Raw genomic sequence first — 18,756 nt, forward strand, 5'->3', positions numbered from 1 at the left:
ATTGTTCAATCTCAGTAAACACAAATCGGTCTAATTATTTGCTTAAAACTGTAAAATTTCAAGACAGATTTGCAAAGTAATGGTAAGGCTGTCAGTTTATTTAAAGAAACTTGGTGATTTGTTGTATTATTCAAAATATTTATACAAATATCAAATAATGAGTTTTTTTATCATCATTTTTTTTAAATAGGCCATTTGAGAGGAGATATCTCTTAAAGCTCCAGTCCCACTAGACCACGATCGCACCACGCTCACCGCGATCTAAAATAAATTTAGATCGTGGTGAGGTCGCGGTATGAGCGGCATGAACATGTTAATTTTCGTTGCTTTCACAATGCTACTACATTTTGTACGTCCTAATTACGCTTCTACAACGATCCCGCTACGATTAAACCACGTTCTCACCGCGCTTATTCTGCGACCTCACTACGCTTATAAAGATCTTTCTACGCTCTTCACGTTCTCACTACGACCATACCACGAGTTATCCGATTGCAACACGGTCTTACTGCGATTATAGCACGTTCTTACCACGATAATACTACGTTCATACCGCGATCTTACTACGTTCTTAGCAATACCGTCAATAACGTGTTTCATATCAATATAGTTCCATTCCTTCTATTTCTGATTAAAACGGAGATTTCTCTGAAACAATACAGTCAGGCCACCAAAGTCTACTAGGGATTGATATAGAGGCAGAGGCAGAGGGAACAAAGTATGAACAGTATACTAAACTCCAAATAGTACACAAGAAACTAAAATTTAAAATAGTACTAACAAAAGACTAACAAAGGCCAGAGGCTCCTGACTTGGGACAGGCGCAAAAATATTAGGGTTAAACATGTTTGTGAGAACTCAACTCTCCCCCTATACCTCTAGCCATTGCAGAAAAGTAAACGCATAACAATACGCACATTAAAATTCAGTTCAAGAGAAGTCCGTGTCCGATGTCAGAAGATGTGACTAAAGAAAATAAACAAAATGACAATAATACATAAATAACAACAGACTACTAGCAGTTAACTGACATGCCAGCTCCAGACTTCAATTAAACTGATACTATACACATAAGTAGTATAATATCAAGAGATGTCGGAACGACCAATGAAACCTAAATTACAACCTATTGCTGGTCCATAAAGCTCAAATGACGATATTTTAGTGAACAATAGAAGAGATGACACAGATATGTCAATATATATAAGGAGATGTGGTATGAGTGCCAATAAGACAACTCTCCATCAACCTAAAAATCTATAAAAGTAAACCATTATAGGCCAAGGTACGGCCTTCAATACAGAGCCTTGGCTCACACCGAACAGCACGCTATAAAGGGTCCCCAAAAGTATTAATGTTAAACCATTTAAACGGGGAAAACCAACGGTCTTATCTATATAAAAACAAGAAGCATGGTTGAGCCGTTAGAGCAAATGGATAAATACATTCAGACAAACAAAATCTACGGAATTTTTTTAAGTATTTTATGTGAAAATGACAATAAAAATGATGGTCGTAGTTTGAACGTAATAAGGTCGTGAGAAGTGCGTGATGAGGACGGCAAGGGCGTGCTAGAATCGTACAATATTCGTGAACAGCGTGGTAAAGTCGTAGTGGTAGCGTAGTTGGGTCGCGGTGAGAACGTGATGGTCGTAGTAAGGTCGTGATAACGTCGCTGTGAGATCGTAGCGCAATATCTCCGAATAGAATCACGCTTTCGCTACGCTCTCGCTACGATTGTACAGCGACCTTTGCGATCTTAATACGATCTTAGTGCGCTCTCACTACGCTTCTACTACGACCTTATTTCGCCACGACCACATCACGATTGTTTTGAACATGTTCAAAGTTGGCCACGCTCTTAGCGATCTTGAAGACCTCACCACGACCGTGGAACGACCTTACTGCGACCTACACGATCGTACCACGATCATCAAAATTTGCATTTTTTTCACAGATCGTAGTGCGATCGTGGCCTAGTGGGACTGGGGTATTAAGTAATCATACTGGCATGATATGGATTTTTTTAACTTTCACTTGTAGCAAGAGTGGTGACACAATTTTGTTTCTATTCATTTTCTTAAAATATATTATAAAACCTATCTTCTTACGTAAACAATTTAACCAAATTTAGGCAATTTTCAGCGACTCATATGTTAGAAAACAGCACGGTAACCCATACTTTATATTATATTTTTTGAAAAAAGCATTGTATAATCTTCCTTTTGGCAAAGTGTAAGAAAATTCTATCTCAACAAGTATACACTTATGATTTACCTTGAGAGTTATTGATTATAGTAATGAAACAGTTCCTGTTATTTACTGTTCATTGTGTGTTGTTTTCTATCACACGGAATTAACAATTTTATTTTCAGGTCTTTATTTTGCTTTGCATCAACGCAAATTTAATTCTGTTAACGTATATCTACAAAAAAGACTTTTCCTACTAGTATTACACTTTCTTTGATTATATTTCCTCAACATCAACCAAAATCTGACATAATGTCCGTATTGAGTGACTGTCGACATTTTTTTTTTATTTTTTAAGACATATAAACCTTTTCTTCGTAAATATTTCCTGTGTACATTTACCTTAGTCATCCAGGATCAGGTTAAGGGTCCTTGTTTACAAAGTGAAACCATCTATCTAGGGTAAATAGAAGGCAATAAAAAAAATAGTCCACTTTCAACCTTGGATTTACATTTAGTGTATAAAAAAATTATATCCATATATGGTTAGAAGCATCTAACATTTCTATACTTTAATTTCAAAATAGTAAGTAAATATGTATAAGATACCCACATAAAATATGTGCATTGACTACAATAACCATGATAGGCTAATACTTTTTAATCATATTTTTTTTATACAATCATTATTCTAATACTATAAACCATAAACAATGTACTTTGACTCAAGCTATATTATACTATATAAAATGTCTAAATTTTCATAATTACAGACTCCAATTTTGTCTTATCAATTACTGTCGACATTTAAAATTTTCAATTTTTATAGATGACTCTAATGTGAATGCAATTTCATGAGGACCTAGTCTGACCGCTTTTCTTTCATATATAACTTTTATGGTATTCATATCTATGTTATTCACAACGGAAAGTCCCTCATCAAATGACAACATCAAAAGCTCAAACATATCAAACGATGGATAACAAATTTCCTATTCCAAGCTTAGTACAGACATTTTTTTATGTAGAAAGTGGTTGAGTAAACCTGGTACTTTTGTATGACAGTAACATGATGTTCCAAATAGGTATCAAAAGGACAATTAGAAATTAAAAATTGATAGATATATATTCTGAAGTCATGCACATTCTAAATGTTTCTCCTTTAACATAAATTTGTATTTCTTATGACAAAAACACATAATAAAAAACAAAAAAATAAATGAGAAACAGGATTATCAGTTGAGATGCTTTAGAATCTTTTTCTTGAATACGTTTTAGTCATGTGAGTAAAAAACTTGTGTTCTTGAATAATATTGATTGATTCTTTCTAACATATTCATTATAAACTACATAAATAACATTAACGTATTTCTATTTAAAGGATGGTTCAACCGCACTACATTTAGCTGCGAATTGCGGGAATTCTAAAAGTGTTCAATTGCTTATCTATCATGGCATAGAAGTCAATTTACAGGACAATGTAAGTTGATTTCAGTTAAATATTCGATCACACTAGGATTAATGGAGTGTGGACGCTCGCTGTGCACTTTTCCCGAATCAAACACTGCCACTAAAGTTTAATTCAGGTCACAGGTTTTGGAGTCACTATGCTGTACATTCACTTTTGAATGCCTTATAAACATTGTGCACTTAAATCATTCTCTGAATCAATAATTATATACCACAAGACTTCATCGCTTCAATCATATAATACAGTTTTGAACAGACATCACAAATCAAACACATCTTGTTCAGTATTACCTAAATTTCATGGTTGACTGAGTATAATACGTATTGATAATCATTCTAAGTATACATGTACCGTTGCTATTTATGATTATACTGATACTTGATAAAAGTATACCGATTCTCTTTAAAAGTATAATGGTACTCGTTAAAAGTGTACCAATTTTTTTTTAGAAATATACTTCTACTTGCCAAAGTATCCCAATGCTTTTTAAAGTATCCCGATGGAATGTAAACATATTTAAAAATGTATCACTTGAAACCATATCTAAGTCTAACCAGTTCGACAATACTAAAATATAGTCGGAGTTCCTGGTGGTCTTTTTCAGCTCATGTTAATGTGCGTGTTGATTCATGAACTTAAGTTAATACTTGCAATATTCAAATATTAAGTGAATCATTTATGTAGTATGGTGTAAGTTACTATTCATTTCTTTTTCTTGAAAATCGATCATTTATCTGAATTATTCAATGAAGACATGTAGACTACAAATAAAGCATAAATCATACTTCAAATGAGTCTTTTAACGCAACAGAAAACAAACTTTTCCCTAAAAATTTGTATTTTTGTTCTTTATGATTTACGTTTGTAAAACTGGGATTTCAGGTCTAATAAAACACAACTGTGCCTCTACTTAAATGTTTAAAACTGGAAAGGACAACAATCGTTGCATACACTGATGAAAACGGTCATAAACATCATAACACTCTAAAATTAAAGCAGAATTATAAAATTGAGAATGGAAATAGGGAATGTGTCAAAGAGACAACAACCCGACCATAGAAAAAAAACAACAGAAGAAGGTCACCATGGGGTCTTCAATGTAGCGAGAAATTCCCGCACCCGCAGGCGTCCTTCAGCTGGCCCCTAAACAAATATATACTAGTTCAGTGATAATAAACGCCATACTAATTTCCAAATTGTACACAAGAAAATAAAATAAAAATGATACAAGACTAACAAAGGCCAGAGGCTCCGGATAGGCGCAAAAATGCGGCGGGATTAAACATGTTTGTGAGATCTCAACTCTCCCCCTATACCTCTAGCCATTGCAGAAAAGTAAACGCATAAAAATACGTGCATTAAAATTCAGTTCAAGAGAAGTCCGAGTTTGTTGTTATAATTTGTAACCAAAGCAAATAAACAAAATGACAATAATACATAAATAACAACAGACTACTAGCAGTTAACTGACATGCCAGCTCCAGACTTCAATTAAACTGACTGAAATATTATGATTTTATCATATGAACATCAGGCACAATCCACCCGTTAGGGGTTTAGTATCAAATTATTATTTTTCGATCGAATTGGATATTGGGTAGTAATTGTGTCAGATTTTGCATCTAATACACACGTGAATATACGTTAAACTATGAAACTTCGAAAACACAACAAATGACGAATTTTGGTTCTATATCATTTAATATAGGATTAAACACATTTTTTCTTGAGGTTATTGATGTGTAAACCGGGGCGTTTAACTTACAAACTGAATAAAAGTTTGTAAGTTAATCGCCCCGGTTTACACATCAATAACCTCTAGAAAAAAATGTGTTTAATCCTTATAATTCTTCAGCAAGCATACGTGATTACTAATTTACATTTTTCTTTGATGGCTAATATATGTACCATCAGAAACACAATGGCACAACTAAGGAGAACGCCGCCATCTTGACTTTCTAAAAAACTTAAATGTCCGATAAACGCAACATAATCTAAAATGAAATAGAACCTACCTCAAAAACTTCATTTTAATTAGATACTATCCGAATTTGAAGCGTACAAGTAACGAAATAATCTTCCGTCTGCAAGTTTTCAATCGTATGACGTCGTGTTTTGCCATGACGTAAATTCGCCAAATCATACGTGAAATTTCCCGGAATTTATTTAAATTTAATTTTTTTACATTTTCGAAGGTTTATTGCATTTATTTTATTTCCTTTTTTTTGGGGTTATATATGCATTAGAATAGAAACAACTGTTATGCAATTCTTTAATAATCTCAACTTGCTGAAAATCCCAATATCCATGCAAGAGTGTGTATCGCGCATGAATAGATTGCGAAAGTAGTTTCGGAAATAGGGTTTATCGAAGTGTAAACCAAGAGAAAAATTATAATTGACCAATCCAATTCAAGTATTTATAGATATGCAAATGATATAAGAATTATTCAATAATGTTCAATAACATCTAATCTTGAAATATATTACACTTAAAAGCATTGTTTTGACCTAATCAGAATAAAGGTAGCAATACACAGTTAGGAAAAAAACTTAAAATTGACACTCATAATTTTTAAACACGCTCTTTCCCCTCCTGTCTAACAAAGAAGGCTTTATATGTGTGTTATGCATGTATATACTTGTAGAAAGAGAATCTTCCATGGATTTGATTTCTAATGGTCATAAGGGTGAAATATAATCCCTTTTGGGTGTAACCATGGCAACAATCTGCATTTCTTAGATACAAAATATAGCAAAAAAGGGGGGTGAACATGTCACAAAAGTCTCCAAAATTTGGTCTAAAGGAAAATTTCAATGAATTACAGTGATACCTTTCCTGAATCCATAGGTTTATATCTATCAAGTGGTCCCAAAAAAATCATATGTCTTCCTGCTCGATTTTCCATAAAATTGAATTGAATTGATCGAGCGCAAAATCTTTGTTAATAAACTCTACAATAATTTATGGACCTATGAACGGTACGGATAGGAAAATACGGACTGTCAATCACTGAAATGGCCTATAAAACATGTTAAAATCAATCTAAGTGTTCATATAAACCCACTAAAAAGGCTATATTATTCTTCAATTATCTAAAAATCAATTTTATTGTACAAAAACTTTCATATTTAAAAATTTCACAGGGGCCATAATGCGAAACTAAACTTCTAACTGTGTATTGCTACCAAAACCCAAATAAGGCGACCTAGCTGTGATAAAGTTGGAGATTGTGAACCTTTTTTTAAACTAACTTCAAAATCAATGTTAAGAGAGGGACGAAAGATACCAAAGGGACAGTCAAACTCATAAATCTAAAACAAACTGACAACGCCATGGTTAAAAATGAAAAAGACAAACAGAAAAAACAATAGTACACATGACACAACATAGAAAACTAAAGAATAAACAACACGACCCCCACCACAAACTAGGGGTGATCTCGGGTGCTCCGGAAGGGTAAGCAGATCTTGCCCCACATGTGGCACCCGTCGCGTTGCTTATGTGATTACAAATCCGGTAAATAGTCTTATTCGGTAGGTCATATTCATGAAAGAGAAGGGGATTGTAGTTACAACGCAAGGAACATATCCGATATCATTTGTGAGGGGACGCCTAGATAACCATCCACATTTTTCTATAGTTCACTTTTTTACATATTAACAACATTGAAAGAGATGGATTAAGTGCACTACATGCATCTTCCAAAGTCACTGGTGTATATGTTATATTGATTATGATCAATTTTGGAGTATCGTTTAACGAAGAAGTAGGTTCGGTAAGGGCCGATTTTGGCCCAAAATTTAAGGTTCATATAATGATAGAATATAGACACTTTTTAAACACTTAAGAGCCTGCCTAAGTCGATTCAATTAGTTCATGTGAAAGATTCAAACTCATTTATTTATTTCAGACGCTCAAATTCAAGCTATTTAAGAAAAATCTATCAAAAATGCCGTAATATGTAACTTTTCAGATGGTTTTTGTCAAACCTGAAAGTGGCCGAATCCGTGTTCACTCTCAAACTTTATATATGTTATTTATTATCATCAACTACAACTTACATTCAAATATTATGAATGAACACGAATGCGGCCACTTCCATTTAAGACGGAAACTGTCTAAAATTTAACTCAAATAATAAAATTGTGAAAATTTCAGTAATTTAGCATGACTTAATGATGCTAGTAAACTCATCATAGATACCAGGATTAACATTTTATATATACACGCCAGACGCGCGTTTTGTCTAAAAAAAAACTCATCAGTGACACTCTAATAAAAAAATGTTAAAAAGGCCAAATAGAGTACAAAACCCTATTTATGTGCATTATTTGTCAAAAACATCCTCTATTTATGTAGCAGAAGTATTCTATTTTACAATAAATAGCTAAACGTTTGTATTTTAACCATTTTGAAAAATTGCTAAATTTGGGGGGCTAAAAGGGAGTCTTAATGAACCTACTGCTTTGTCAAAGTCACAGGTAGGCATTTATATTGGATTATTTTGCATATGTACTAATGTGTGTTAAAATGTGAAGTGAAAAACAAACCATATATGCTGTTTTCTCCTCATTGGTTGGGCTGTTATCCTTTTGATACATTCCCAGTTTCCAATCTCAATTTTATGTTAACTTTTATTCATGTTGACCGTTTGAAATAAACAAACTTTTGATATCAGTTGGCTTATAAACATAAAAAAAAACACAATTATCAGTAGAACATATATCCATTGAAAAAACTATTTCATAGATTTATTTTGTCATTACTTGTGTTGTCAACATATATTTTAACCGCTTGTTAGACGTTCAACTGGAAACTTTGTTATAAAAAATGCCATAATATCTGTTCCTGTTGGAACACATGTTCTTTGCCATTTATTCAGTTAGGAACATTTACTGTAATAGTAGTTCCAGTGGAAATAATATTCCAGAATAATATTTCCATTTGGAACTTATGCTATAAAGGAACTTTTATTCCGTGACAGTGTGTCTTTACGTGTAAGTTGTATGGTCCTAACAGTTATTGTAGCAAAATGCATACATTGTATATAAAGTGCGAATAGTTAGCTCATTTTCAATTTCGTATGCAAGTGTGTCTTTTGTAGAATAAATGATGGTATGGAAAACTGAGTTTGATCGCTTTTTGAAAATACAAAATATTTGATATAAACATTAGTTTTAACACGATATGTAGAATGCTTATCTTTTTGATGTGTAATGATAGAATTAAAATAAAATGATCATGTAATATTGGTTACTACATGCGATTTATTTTAAATATATATGCGATTCAATATCACTGTTATCATCCTATCCACTAGTTATTAAGTTCAAAAACGTTATATATTCACTATTCAAAATCTCAATTATATTTTCAAAAACGGTAACATTATTTGGTCTTAGTGATGAAGAGAGACACTACTACACAGTACAGTTTATTTTCTAAAGCATTTCATGTATAAATGTTAACTTTAACTTTTAAGCTTTTGGGTTTTTTTTAATTTGTGTGTACTGCAAAGTGTTCGTTTTATACTGTAGGTCATTGTAAAATAGTATAAGTTTCGTGGGGATCATACTATAAGTATTCACTGATTGTAAATCATATGTTACCGTCAAGTTCAAAGGTATAGATTATATATGTTTGTTAATTTCAATACACGATGCATTATATTATTTCAAAATGCATACATGCAGTAAATGTTAATAGTAATTTCTGATTTAAATGTGATATCGGCTAACCAGTTAATTATAGCAGTAGTGCAATAATATTTTTTTCTCTGAGAACATGAGTTGTTTCGTTAATCATTCAAGATTATGTTGAATTCATTATTTTTATTCATGTTTATCCAGAATGGTAAATCTGCACTTCACCTCGCTGCATTAAACGGTAATACAGAAATTGTCAAGTTTCTAATTGATGCTGGGATTGATCTCAATTTACAAGAACAGGTCAGTTGGCGATAAATCACACTAAAAAATGAACAAATCAAATCGCATTTTCTTGTTAATTCGACCTATTGATACTGTTTATAATACTTTTTTGTTATCATATATCAATATGAAACTTGTCTATATACCAGCTTTGATTATTTGGAATATCTTCTAATTTTCACTACATGTGTATAAACTTAAAGATTAACCTGTATTATTAGAACTGGGGTTTTTTTCAAAAGTTATAATTTTCGAAGGGTTAACTATTTCGCAGTGGTGTCTTGCCATGGCTTTGTTTGGACTTGTTTGTTTGCTTTTTGATCTTGACTGTCTGTCCCTAATATTTTATGAACTGTGCATTTGCATTCAGATATCGCAGATCACAAATTTATTCGTGCAAAGTGTATAAATGCACGTTTTTTGATTGAGTTATTCCTGCCAATTGATATCTTGTCGTGTGTTTTTCTATGTTGTGATGTTATGCTATTTTTTCAGAAAAAGGGAGAAGGTTTGGTAACATTTAAATCCCGCTGCAAATGTTTGCACCTGTCCTAAGTCAGGAATCTGATATACAGTAGTTGTCGTTTCTTTATGTAATTTATACGTTTTCTCGTTTTTCGTTTTTTTATATAGATTAGACCGTTGGTTTTCCCTTTTGAATGATCTTACACTAGTTATTTTGGGGCCCTTTATAGCTTGTTGGTCGGTATGAGCCAAGGCTCCGTGTTGAAGGCCGTACATTGACCTATAATGGTTTACTTTTTTAAATTCTTATTTGGATGGAGAGTTGTCTCATTGGCACTCACACCACATCTTCCTATATATAATCACATGTTAATGTTTAATATCATCAATATAAATTTTAATACTTTACGAAGTGAGCCAAGACTACTTGTTGAAGGTTTTGACCTTTAATGGTTTATTTTCAAAAAGTGTGAAACAAATTCTAACTGGAATGGAGAGTTGTCTCATTGGCATTCAAGCCAACTGTTATTGTATATATTTACTGCATTATATTTGCATTTAAAAAACGTGATTCTTTCTGTTCTCTTTAGTGTCTGTTTGGTGATAACGTTACTAACGTTGTATCCTATGTGCACATCCATGGCTTTAAAATGTTAAGGTTAGAACGTTCCGATTGAAGGTTTTCCCTAAAACTGCATCAGACGCATGACATGTCATAAAATAAGTTTTATGGATCCTTTTTAACTTGAAAGGGTAGACTTCCATTAACAGTATATACATTTATGAGTGTTAAAAACAGACATTCCTTCCTCAATTGTGTGTAATATAATTTTAGAATAGAAAAATTGAAGACAAAAAATATTAGAATATGTTAAGATACATGTATATCTCAATTTAGAAATAAAGGAAAATACACAAGAGAAGATAATCTTGAATTAAATCTAAAACGTATTTCTTTGTTTTTGAACTTTGATGTGACGTAAATTAAAATACGATCTGGGTAAACTTACGATCTTTCAAATGAAACAATTCCATAGTTAAATTCCTACACGTAAAAATTACTTGAATACTTTGTTTATCGGGGAAAATATTGATTTTGTTAACTGCAAGTTAAAACCAAACTTAATATTATTATTACACGTATATTCATATATCCAAATTTGTCATTGCAACTTTTCACCTTTTTGATTGATCGGTAATGACGTCTTTATCCTTAATTCAATACATGTTGCTGTGATCTGGAACCTTGTTAAGTCATGGAGACGGGTTTTTTCAATAGTTCTTTCTTGCTTTAAACTAGCAATCAGTAACTGCATGTACTCTCATTTCTGAACTTTTGTGTTTTAAATATCGTTATTATTTCAGCAAACATTTTAATACTTTAATACAGCTATCTTCTGTCCCATCTCTTGAGCCTTTAAATAAATGAATTGTTGTTTGTTATTGTATATCAATTATTTCTCGTTTATTTCTAAGTACACGAATCAGGCCCTCTTGAAAATACGAAAATCTATGTAAAGTTTGAATTTCAGCTACATTATTCCGAGTGTTAACACAAAATGAAGCAATTTCAATGCAATGGACGCACATTGCATCCCAGTAGTCAACACTTCGGTGTTGAGATGAAAATCAATAATGTTGTCATTTTTATAAATTTCCTGTTTACAAAATTTTTAAGTTTTCGAAAAAATAAAAAACTGTTTACCCCAGGCATAGATTACCTTAGCCGTATTTGGCACAACTTTTGGGAATTATGAATCTTCAATGCTCTTCAACTTTGTACTTGTTTGGTATTATAAATGTTTTGATATGAGCGTCACTGATGAGTCATATGTAGACGAAACGCGCGTATGGCCTACTAAATTATAATCCTGGTACCTTTGATAACTATTTACACCACTGGGTCGATGCCACTGCTGGTGGACGTTTCGTCCCCGAGGGTATCAGCAGCCCAGTAAATGAATATCAATAACATGAATAATGTTGTCATTTTTATAAATTTCCTGTTTATAATTTTTTTAATTTTTCGAAAAACTAAGGATATTCTTATCCCAATCATACATTAACTTAGCCGTATTTGGCACAAGTTTTTGGAATTTGAATCCTCAATGCTCTTCAACTTTGTACTTGTTTGGCTTTATAAATATTTTGATATGAGCGTCGCTGATGAGTCTTATGTAGAGTAAACGCGCGTCTGGCGTGCTAAATTATAATTCTGGTACTTTTGATAACTCATTTCAATTTCAATATGAAACCAATTAGTACATCAACTTTCAGAGGATCAATTATTTTCTTTCAAAGCGCAAACAAAAAGTTATTTTTTTGTAAGACATTGACCTACCACGGAATATGTTATAATACTATGAAAAAAATAAAGTAACCATATTTTTTAGAGATTCACACTATTGTTACGACATACCATGATAGCAAGAAAAAAAAGTCCCCGAGGGTATCACCAGCCCAGTAGCCAGTACTTCGGTACTGGCATGAAAATACGGATTGTTTGTGTTATTAAAATTTACTGTTTCAAAATATTAGAAATTAATATAAATTAAGGAATGTATCTCCCTCGTGCAAAGCTCTGATTCCTTTCACGGATTTGGCTACACTTTTTGGACCTTTTGAATTATAGCTCTTCATCTTTTATATACGCTTTGGATTTCAAATATTTTGGCCACGAGCATCACTGAAGAGACATGTATTGTCGAAATGCGCATCTGGTGCAAGAAAATTGGTACCGTTAATTTTATTACTACCACTGGGTCGATGCCTCTGCTGGTGGACTATTAGTCCCCGAGGGTATCACCAGCCCAGTAGCCAGTACTTCGGTACTGGCATGAAAATACGGATTGTTTGTGTTATTAAAATTTACTGTTTCAAAATATTAGAAATTAATATAAATTAAGGAATGTATCTCCCTCGTGCAAAGCTCTGATTCCTTTCACGGATTTGGCTACACTTTTTGGACCTTTTGAATTATAGCTCTTCATCTTTTATATACGCTTTGGATTTCAAATATTTTGGCCACGAGCATCACTGAAGAGACATGTATTGTCGAAATGCGCATCTGGTGCAAGAAAATTGGTACCGTTTATTTTATTTATTCCCATTTATATCCTGGATTTAGATATTTCGGTTTTAAACGGGAACCTCCACACTAAAATATACGACACTAGACGATTTTTCGTTCCCTATTGTTAATTTTCCATTTTTAGATGGTGATATTTCTTTGGCATGGCACCATCTTACGGTGTTTATATTTCAGAACTTGTTCGCTTCGCCCGTGTCTGTTATGACGTTTTTGATTTTAACGAACGCTACCTATGTATAACTGGTAAATTATTAAACCAGGGATATCGTTACCATAAATTACTCAAAACCGATACTAAATTTTTCCATAGATATAAAGATTTGATTGTAACTGTAGAAAACTTTCAAACGGGATAGCACATCCTCATTTTTACGGAAATGTTGTTAACCGTGTCAGGAAATTAAGAAATGATCCATGTTAACTTGTCGCTCCTTTAAATAAACTTATTCTTATTGGTTACCTATTCAACACTGTAATAAGATCATAGAATATTGTTTTGATTGGTATAAATATTGATTTTGTTATCAGTAAATTAAAAGCTAACTAAATAATACTAATACATATTCATGGATCTACAATCTGTCGATATCTGTAACTTGTCATTGCACAAGGTCATGTTTTTGTCTGGCTGTTTATGACGTCTTTACACTAAATCCATTGAATGTTGGATGTGTATGGATTGATAGTTAAGTCCAAGATGCATGGTTTTTTTTATCAGTTGTTAGTGGCTTTGAACTAGCTGTCAGATAACTGCGAGTACTCTCAGATCTGTTCACTGTGTCTTTTCGTGTTGGGATGTATAAATACCCGGCCACGTCCAATTGTATTTTTTGTCCATCTGATGAGTTAAAGCCTTTTTTAACTGATTTTTATAGTTCGTTCTTATGTTGTAATTTTATACCATTGTCCCAGGTTAAGGGGAGGGTTGGGATCCCGCTAACATGTTTAATTCCGCCACATTATTTATGTATGTGCCTGTCCCAAGTCAGGAGCCTGTAATTCAGTGGTTGTCGTTTGTTTATGTGTTACATATTTGTTTTTCGTTCATTTTTTACATAAATAAGGCCGTTTGTTTTCTCGCTTGAATTGTTTTACATTGTCTAATCGGGGCTTTTTAGAGCTGAATATGCGGTATGGGCTTTGCTCATTGTTGAAGGCATTACGGTGACCTATAGTTGTTAATATCTGTGTCATTTTGGTCTTTTGTGGATAATTGTCTCATTGGCAATGATACCACATCTTCTTTTTTATATAACATAGAAAACATTCAAACTGAGCAACTCTTACTTTACCATAAACTTGGTTGCATGGATTTCATTATGTATTAGTCATCTTTATTTTCATCCCGAGTACCTTTTTATTTGCTTTCATGAATACGTTTTCTATTTACAAAAAAAATATGAAAGGGAACATTTTACCTCCCACTGATTTTATACATGTGATGATTAACAGACTATGCGATATTGCTGTCCGGTGTAAGCCCAGGCTGAGGGTAGAAAACCGTACTGTATGCAGCATCATAAATTGGAATCCCTATTTGCATAGAGTTTAGTTTACACTTTGAGGGTAAACTGGGGACACCGTTTTTCTTCCAAGTAGGTTCCTCTAGGAACACCACTTGATACAATGGCTTCATTGTTGGCAGTAACCATCTATCAAGGATACCTTGATAGGGAACGTAAAATGGTATATCGTATCAATTTGGAGTAATATAACGGCGCTGTTGAATAGTTGCTATGTAGAAATGAATCTTTATAAATGCGTCATATAGTTTTCAGTATAGTATTCATGTCACAAAACACAAATACAAGATAGTTGTTAGTGGGTATTAAAACCAGTTGATGTTCAACTTAATGATGTAAACCACATTTCTCAACATGATATATGAAAAGATGCAGAGTATAACAAACGGAAAATATAATCATACTTCTAAGAACAAATACCGTACCTTTATGAAAAAAAAAAAAAGGTTTCAAAGATAGAAAGACAAACAATGCAGAACACTGCTTTTAAAACTTAGTTTCTTCCCTTCTGCTTCAGAAGTCATTTTTTTCCTCAGATTTTAACACGGCTTTCTCTTAACTGTTTTTGTTTTATCAAGGATGGTTTGACTGCACTGCAAACTGCTTCAGATACAGGATTTACAGACGTCGTCCGTATGCTTATTGACAGTGGTACACAGATCAATTTTCGGAACAAGGTAAACTGTAAATAAAAATATATAACAATCAAAAACATCAATTAAGATTAGGGCTCGGTAACCTGTGAATCTTTTCGTTGTTACATAGTATGTTTGCTCTCACCCCATATGGAATCAATTGACTCCGTATATCATGTATATACCGTATTAGGTCATTAGTAAACTATGTAACGAATTTACTATCTTTATTTGTTGCATTTAGAATAGAGTTGTCTCATTTGCAATCATACAACATACCATATATCCTATATCCTTTTTTTATTATAGCTATGAAGAAACAATATGGACAACCAAACCTTAACTATAAAAGGGTGTATAGATAAAGAAAGATTCGGTATGAGTGCCAATGTGACAAATCTCCAACCAAGTCACAATTTATAAAAGTAAACCATTATAGTTCAAAGTGCGGTCTTCAACAACAACAATTCACTTCAACTTTACAGATGTTCTTAGTTGATATTTATATGAATATCTAACGTCATGATTAACTGCAACTTGATTTTCTTCTTTCAAGGATGGGCCAATTTTACTGTTTAACGCAGTAAGTAAAGGAAATACAGAAATGGTGCACTTGCTTATTCAAAAGGGTATTGATATCAATTTCCCAGACAAGGTAATTAAAATTATGAAATTTCAAAAATAAAAACAAAAAAAATAAATGTGAGATTGGTCAAATAGAAATCTCTTGTGTTGCATATTATTTAGACAACATGATATGTCACCATGATTCATTTCATCTTTCGATGTCAAAAACAATTAAAGATGAATAATCCGTTATGCATTTGCCCCATGTTTTTTTCTTAATATGTCCTGTACCAAGTCAGGAAAAATGCCATTGTTTTATTATAGTTCGTTTCTGTGTGTGTTACATTTTAATGTTGTGTTTCTGTTGTTTCGTGGTTCTCCTCTTCTATTTGATGCGTTTTCCTCAGTTAAAGTTTGGAACCCAGGTTAGTGTTGGGTTTTTTTCTCAATCGATTTGTGAATTTCAAACAGCGGTATACTACTGTTGCCTTTTCTTATAAACTCTTTTTTTTTCTAAAATCTGTAAAAAGGTTTCCCTAAATTTGAGATTTAATGGCTTTGTATTGGCAATACTAAACCATGCATCTGCATATGAAATACCAAGTATGTTGCATATTAGAATATGAGATAGAATATAGAACATAAAAATCACAAAAATACTGAATTTAGAGGAAAATCTACTCGGAAAGTCAATAATCACATGGCAAAATCAAATTACAAATCACATCAAAAACGAATGAACAAGAACTGTCATATTCCTGACTTGGTACAATTGTACAGGCAAAACGATGTGACTTTTGTTGGTATAAAGCATGATTCTAGCTAATATGGGACAAACAATAGTGTTCATTCCTCATGTATACAGGTTAAAAAGTGTGATATTTTCATCTGTCTTATAATCTTTCAAATTCAAACTATTTCATCAAGAATATTTGAAACATCATGTAGATAGTCTTGCTTCTATAGGGTAAAGCAATATATACCATATATTCTGCTCCTATATGGCAGTTATACTCTTTGGACAAAACAAATCAAAATTTCATAAGGTAGTATTTTTTCAAAGGATTTGCAATCGTCTTTTTGGATAACAAATATTCTCCCCAAAAAGTAAAACTCCTTTGCATTTGTTTATGCAAACATTTTGTTGTGAGACAAATGTACATTTTGGATTAACGTGTGTTCTACAGGACAAAATAAAATCCGTAAGAATGAATATATCTGCTGTAGGATAATAAAAAATTCTACTGGTGATGGACAAGTACTAAGTTCGTGAATGTAAACATGCGGTGCACAAAATACTACTAGGTTGCATATTTCATTTTATAAATATGGTGTAAGGAACCGAGTAAACACTGAGAAAAACAAATATCATAACATTTAAAATTGGTCGAAACTGATTTTCATCGTTATTTACATGTAAAACTCAATATTAGAAAGCAATGGGCTTTTTTTTATCGTTAAAGCAATTGGAAATATGTATTCGTCAGTAAATTCAAATGCGTGATTCATTCGTTTATACCAACATACAAACATGCAGTATACAATTATGACAATTTCTATTTTAATTCTAATATCGAACACTAGGTTGAGTACATTCTTATTGCATTGTATTTCTATTATAAAATTAGTTGTTACCGTAATCATTAAATATTTTTTGTTAATTAACTAATGTTGGGTTTTTTCCAGAATGGTGAAACCGTACTTCACCACGCTGTGTTGAACAGGAAAACAGAAATTATAAAGATGTTAATTGAGGCTGGAATTGACCTCAATGCACATGGAAAGGTCAGTCGAAAAGTATAATAAAAACTACCGAATTCAAAGGCACTTTCAAAAAGGGGGGAATCAATCGAACCAAAACAAATGCAATATTTTTGGCCCAAGCATTTGCTGAAGAAATCAAAATTGTCATAAACCTAAATATAAAACCACTGAAAAACAATCAATCACATAATAACAAAAGGACATGCGGTATGATTTTCATTATTGACACAACTATTCACCATGTGAATATTTGATATCACAAAATCAATATCAATTTTACTGGACCTTAAGTGTAATAACAAATGGATAACTTTGTCTGGCATCTTTATGGTCTGTTAAATTATAGCGCTCCCAAGGTTGAAGCATATTTTAAAATTCCATGGCTATTAATTTTTTGGGTATGGGTGTGCGGGACAATCCAGGAAATCGCTTCAGACACATGAAATAAAAAAAGTGTGCATTTCAATAAACGTCTATCAAATGATATTTGACCCAAAAAAAATGCTAACATTTTGTTTCATATCGTGTGAAATATCTGCATAATTGTTGTCTACCGATCCCATAAATTTGATAGATCTTGGTACACTTATTGGTCTTTAAAATGAAATAAAAATTAAAAAAAAATATATCTTATTATTTTTATTTGTAAAGACATGTATGTTGATGTATTTAAAAACTTAACTAAATATTATTGTAATGTTCACATGTACATTAACGGTTCTGCAATCTGTCGAAACCTATATTTGGGCATTGCAAAAATTCATGTTTTTTCTGAAGATAATGGTTTGACCCTTAGAAATGTAAGACAATTGGATGTTGGAGGTGTTTGATAATATTGTAGTCTTCTACAAATCATTATCTATTGGTTAATTGTGTCTTTGAACTAACTTATATTAGTCTTATATCTGTACTATGTGTCTTTTGTGTTTTGATATGGTTATTCGGCCAGCAAACACATTCAACACATTCAAACCCAACTTTATTCTGTATGTAGTCGTCCCAACTCGATATATTAAGAAGGAACGGCGACTTCTACTTGTTTACTTCCTTGTTGTTTATTCACTTTTGGAGAGATGTCTGATTAGAAATCAAACCATATCTTTTCAGTTCGTTAATA

At 32.5% G+C, this 18,756-nt stretch overlaps 1 protein-coding gene across 1 annotated transcript in view; it reads left to right on the plus strand.

Annotated features, from left to right (window-relative positions):
• The window catches only part of LOC139504000 (uncharacterized), a 74,270-nt gene that overhangs the window by 20,585 nt on the left and 34,929 nt on the right, over positions 1-18,756 (plus strand). Inside the window, exons 6-7 of the mRNA XM_071294050.1 lie at positions 9,514-9,612; positions 17,562-17,660. Of these exons, the coding sequence (XP_071150151.1) occupies positions 9,514-9,612; positions 17,562-17,660 (198 nt within the window). The remainder of the gene's footprint in view (positions 1-9,513; positions 9,613-17,561; positions 17,661-18,756) is intronic.

Source organism: Mytilus edulis, chromosome 14 (assembly GCF_963676685.1).
Source record: "Mytilus edulis chromosome 14, xbMytEdul2.2, whole genome shotgun sequence".
In the NCBI taxonomy this organism is placed as follows: Eukaryota; Metazoa; Mollusca; class Bivalvia; order Mytilida; family Mytilidae; genus Mytilus; species Mytilus edulis.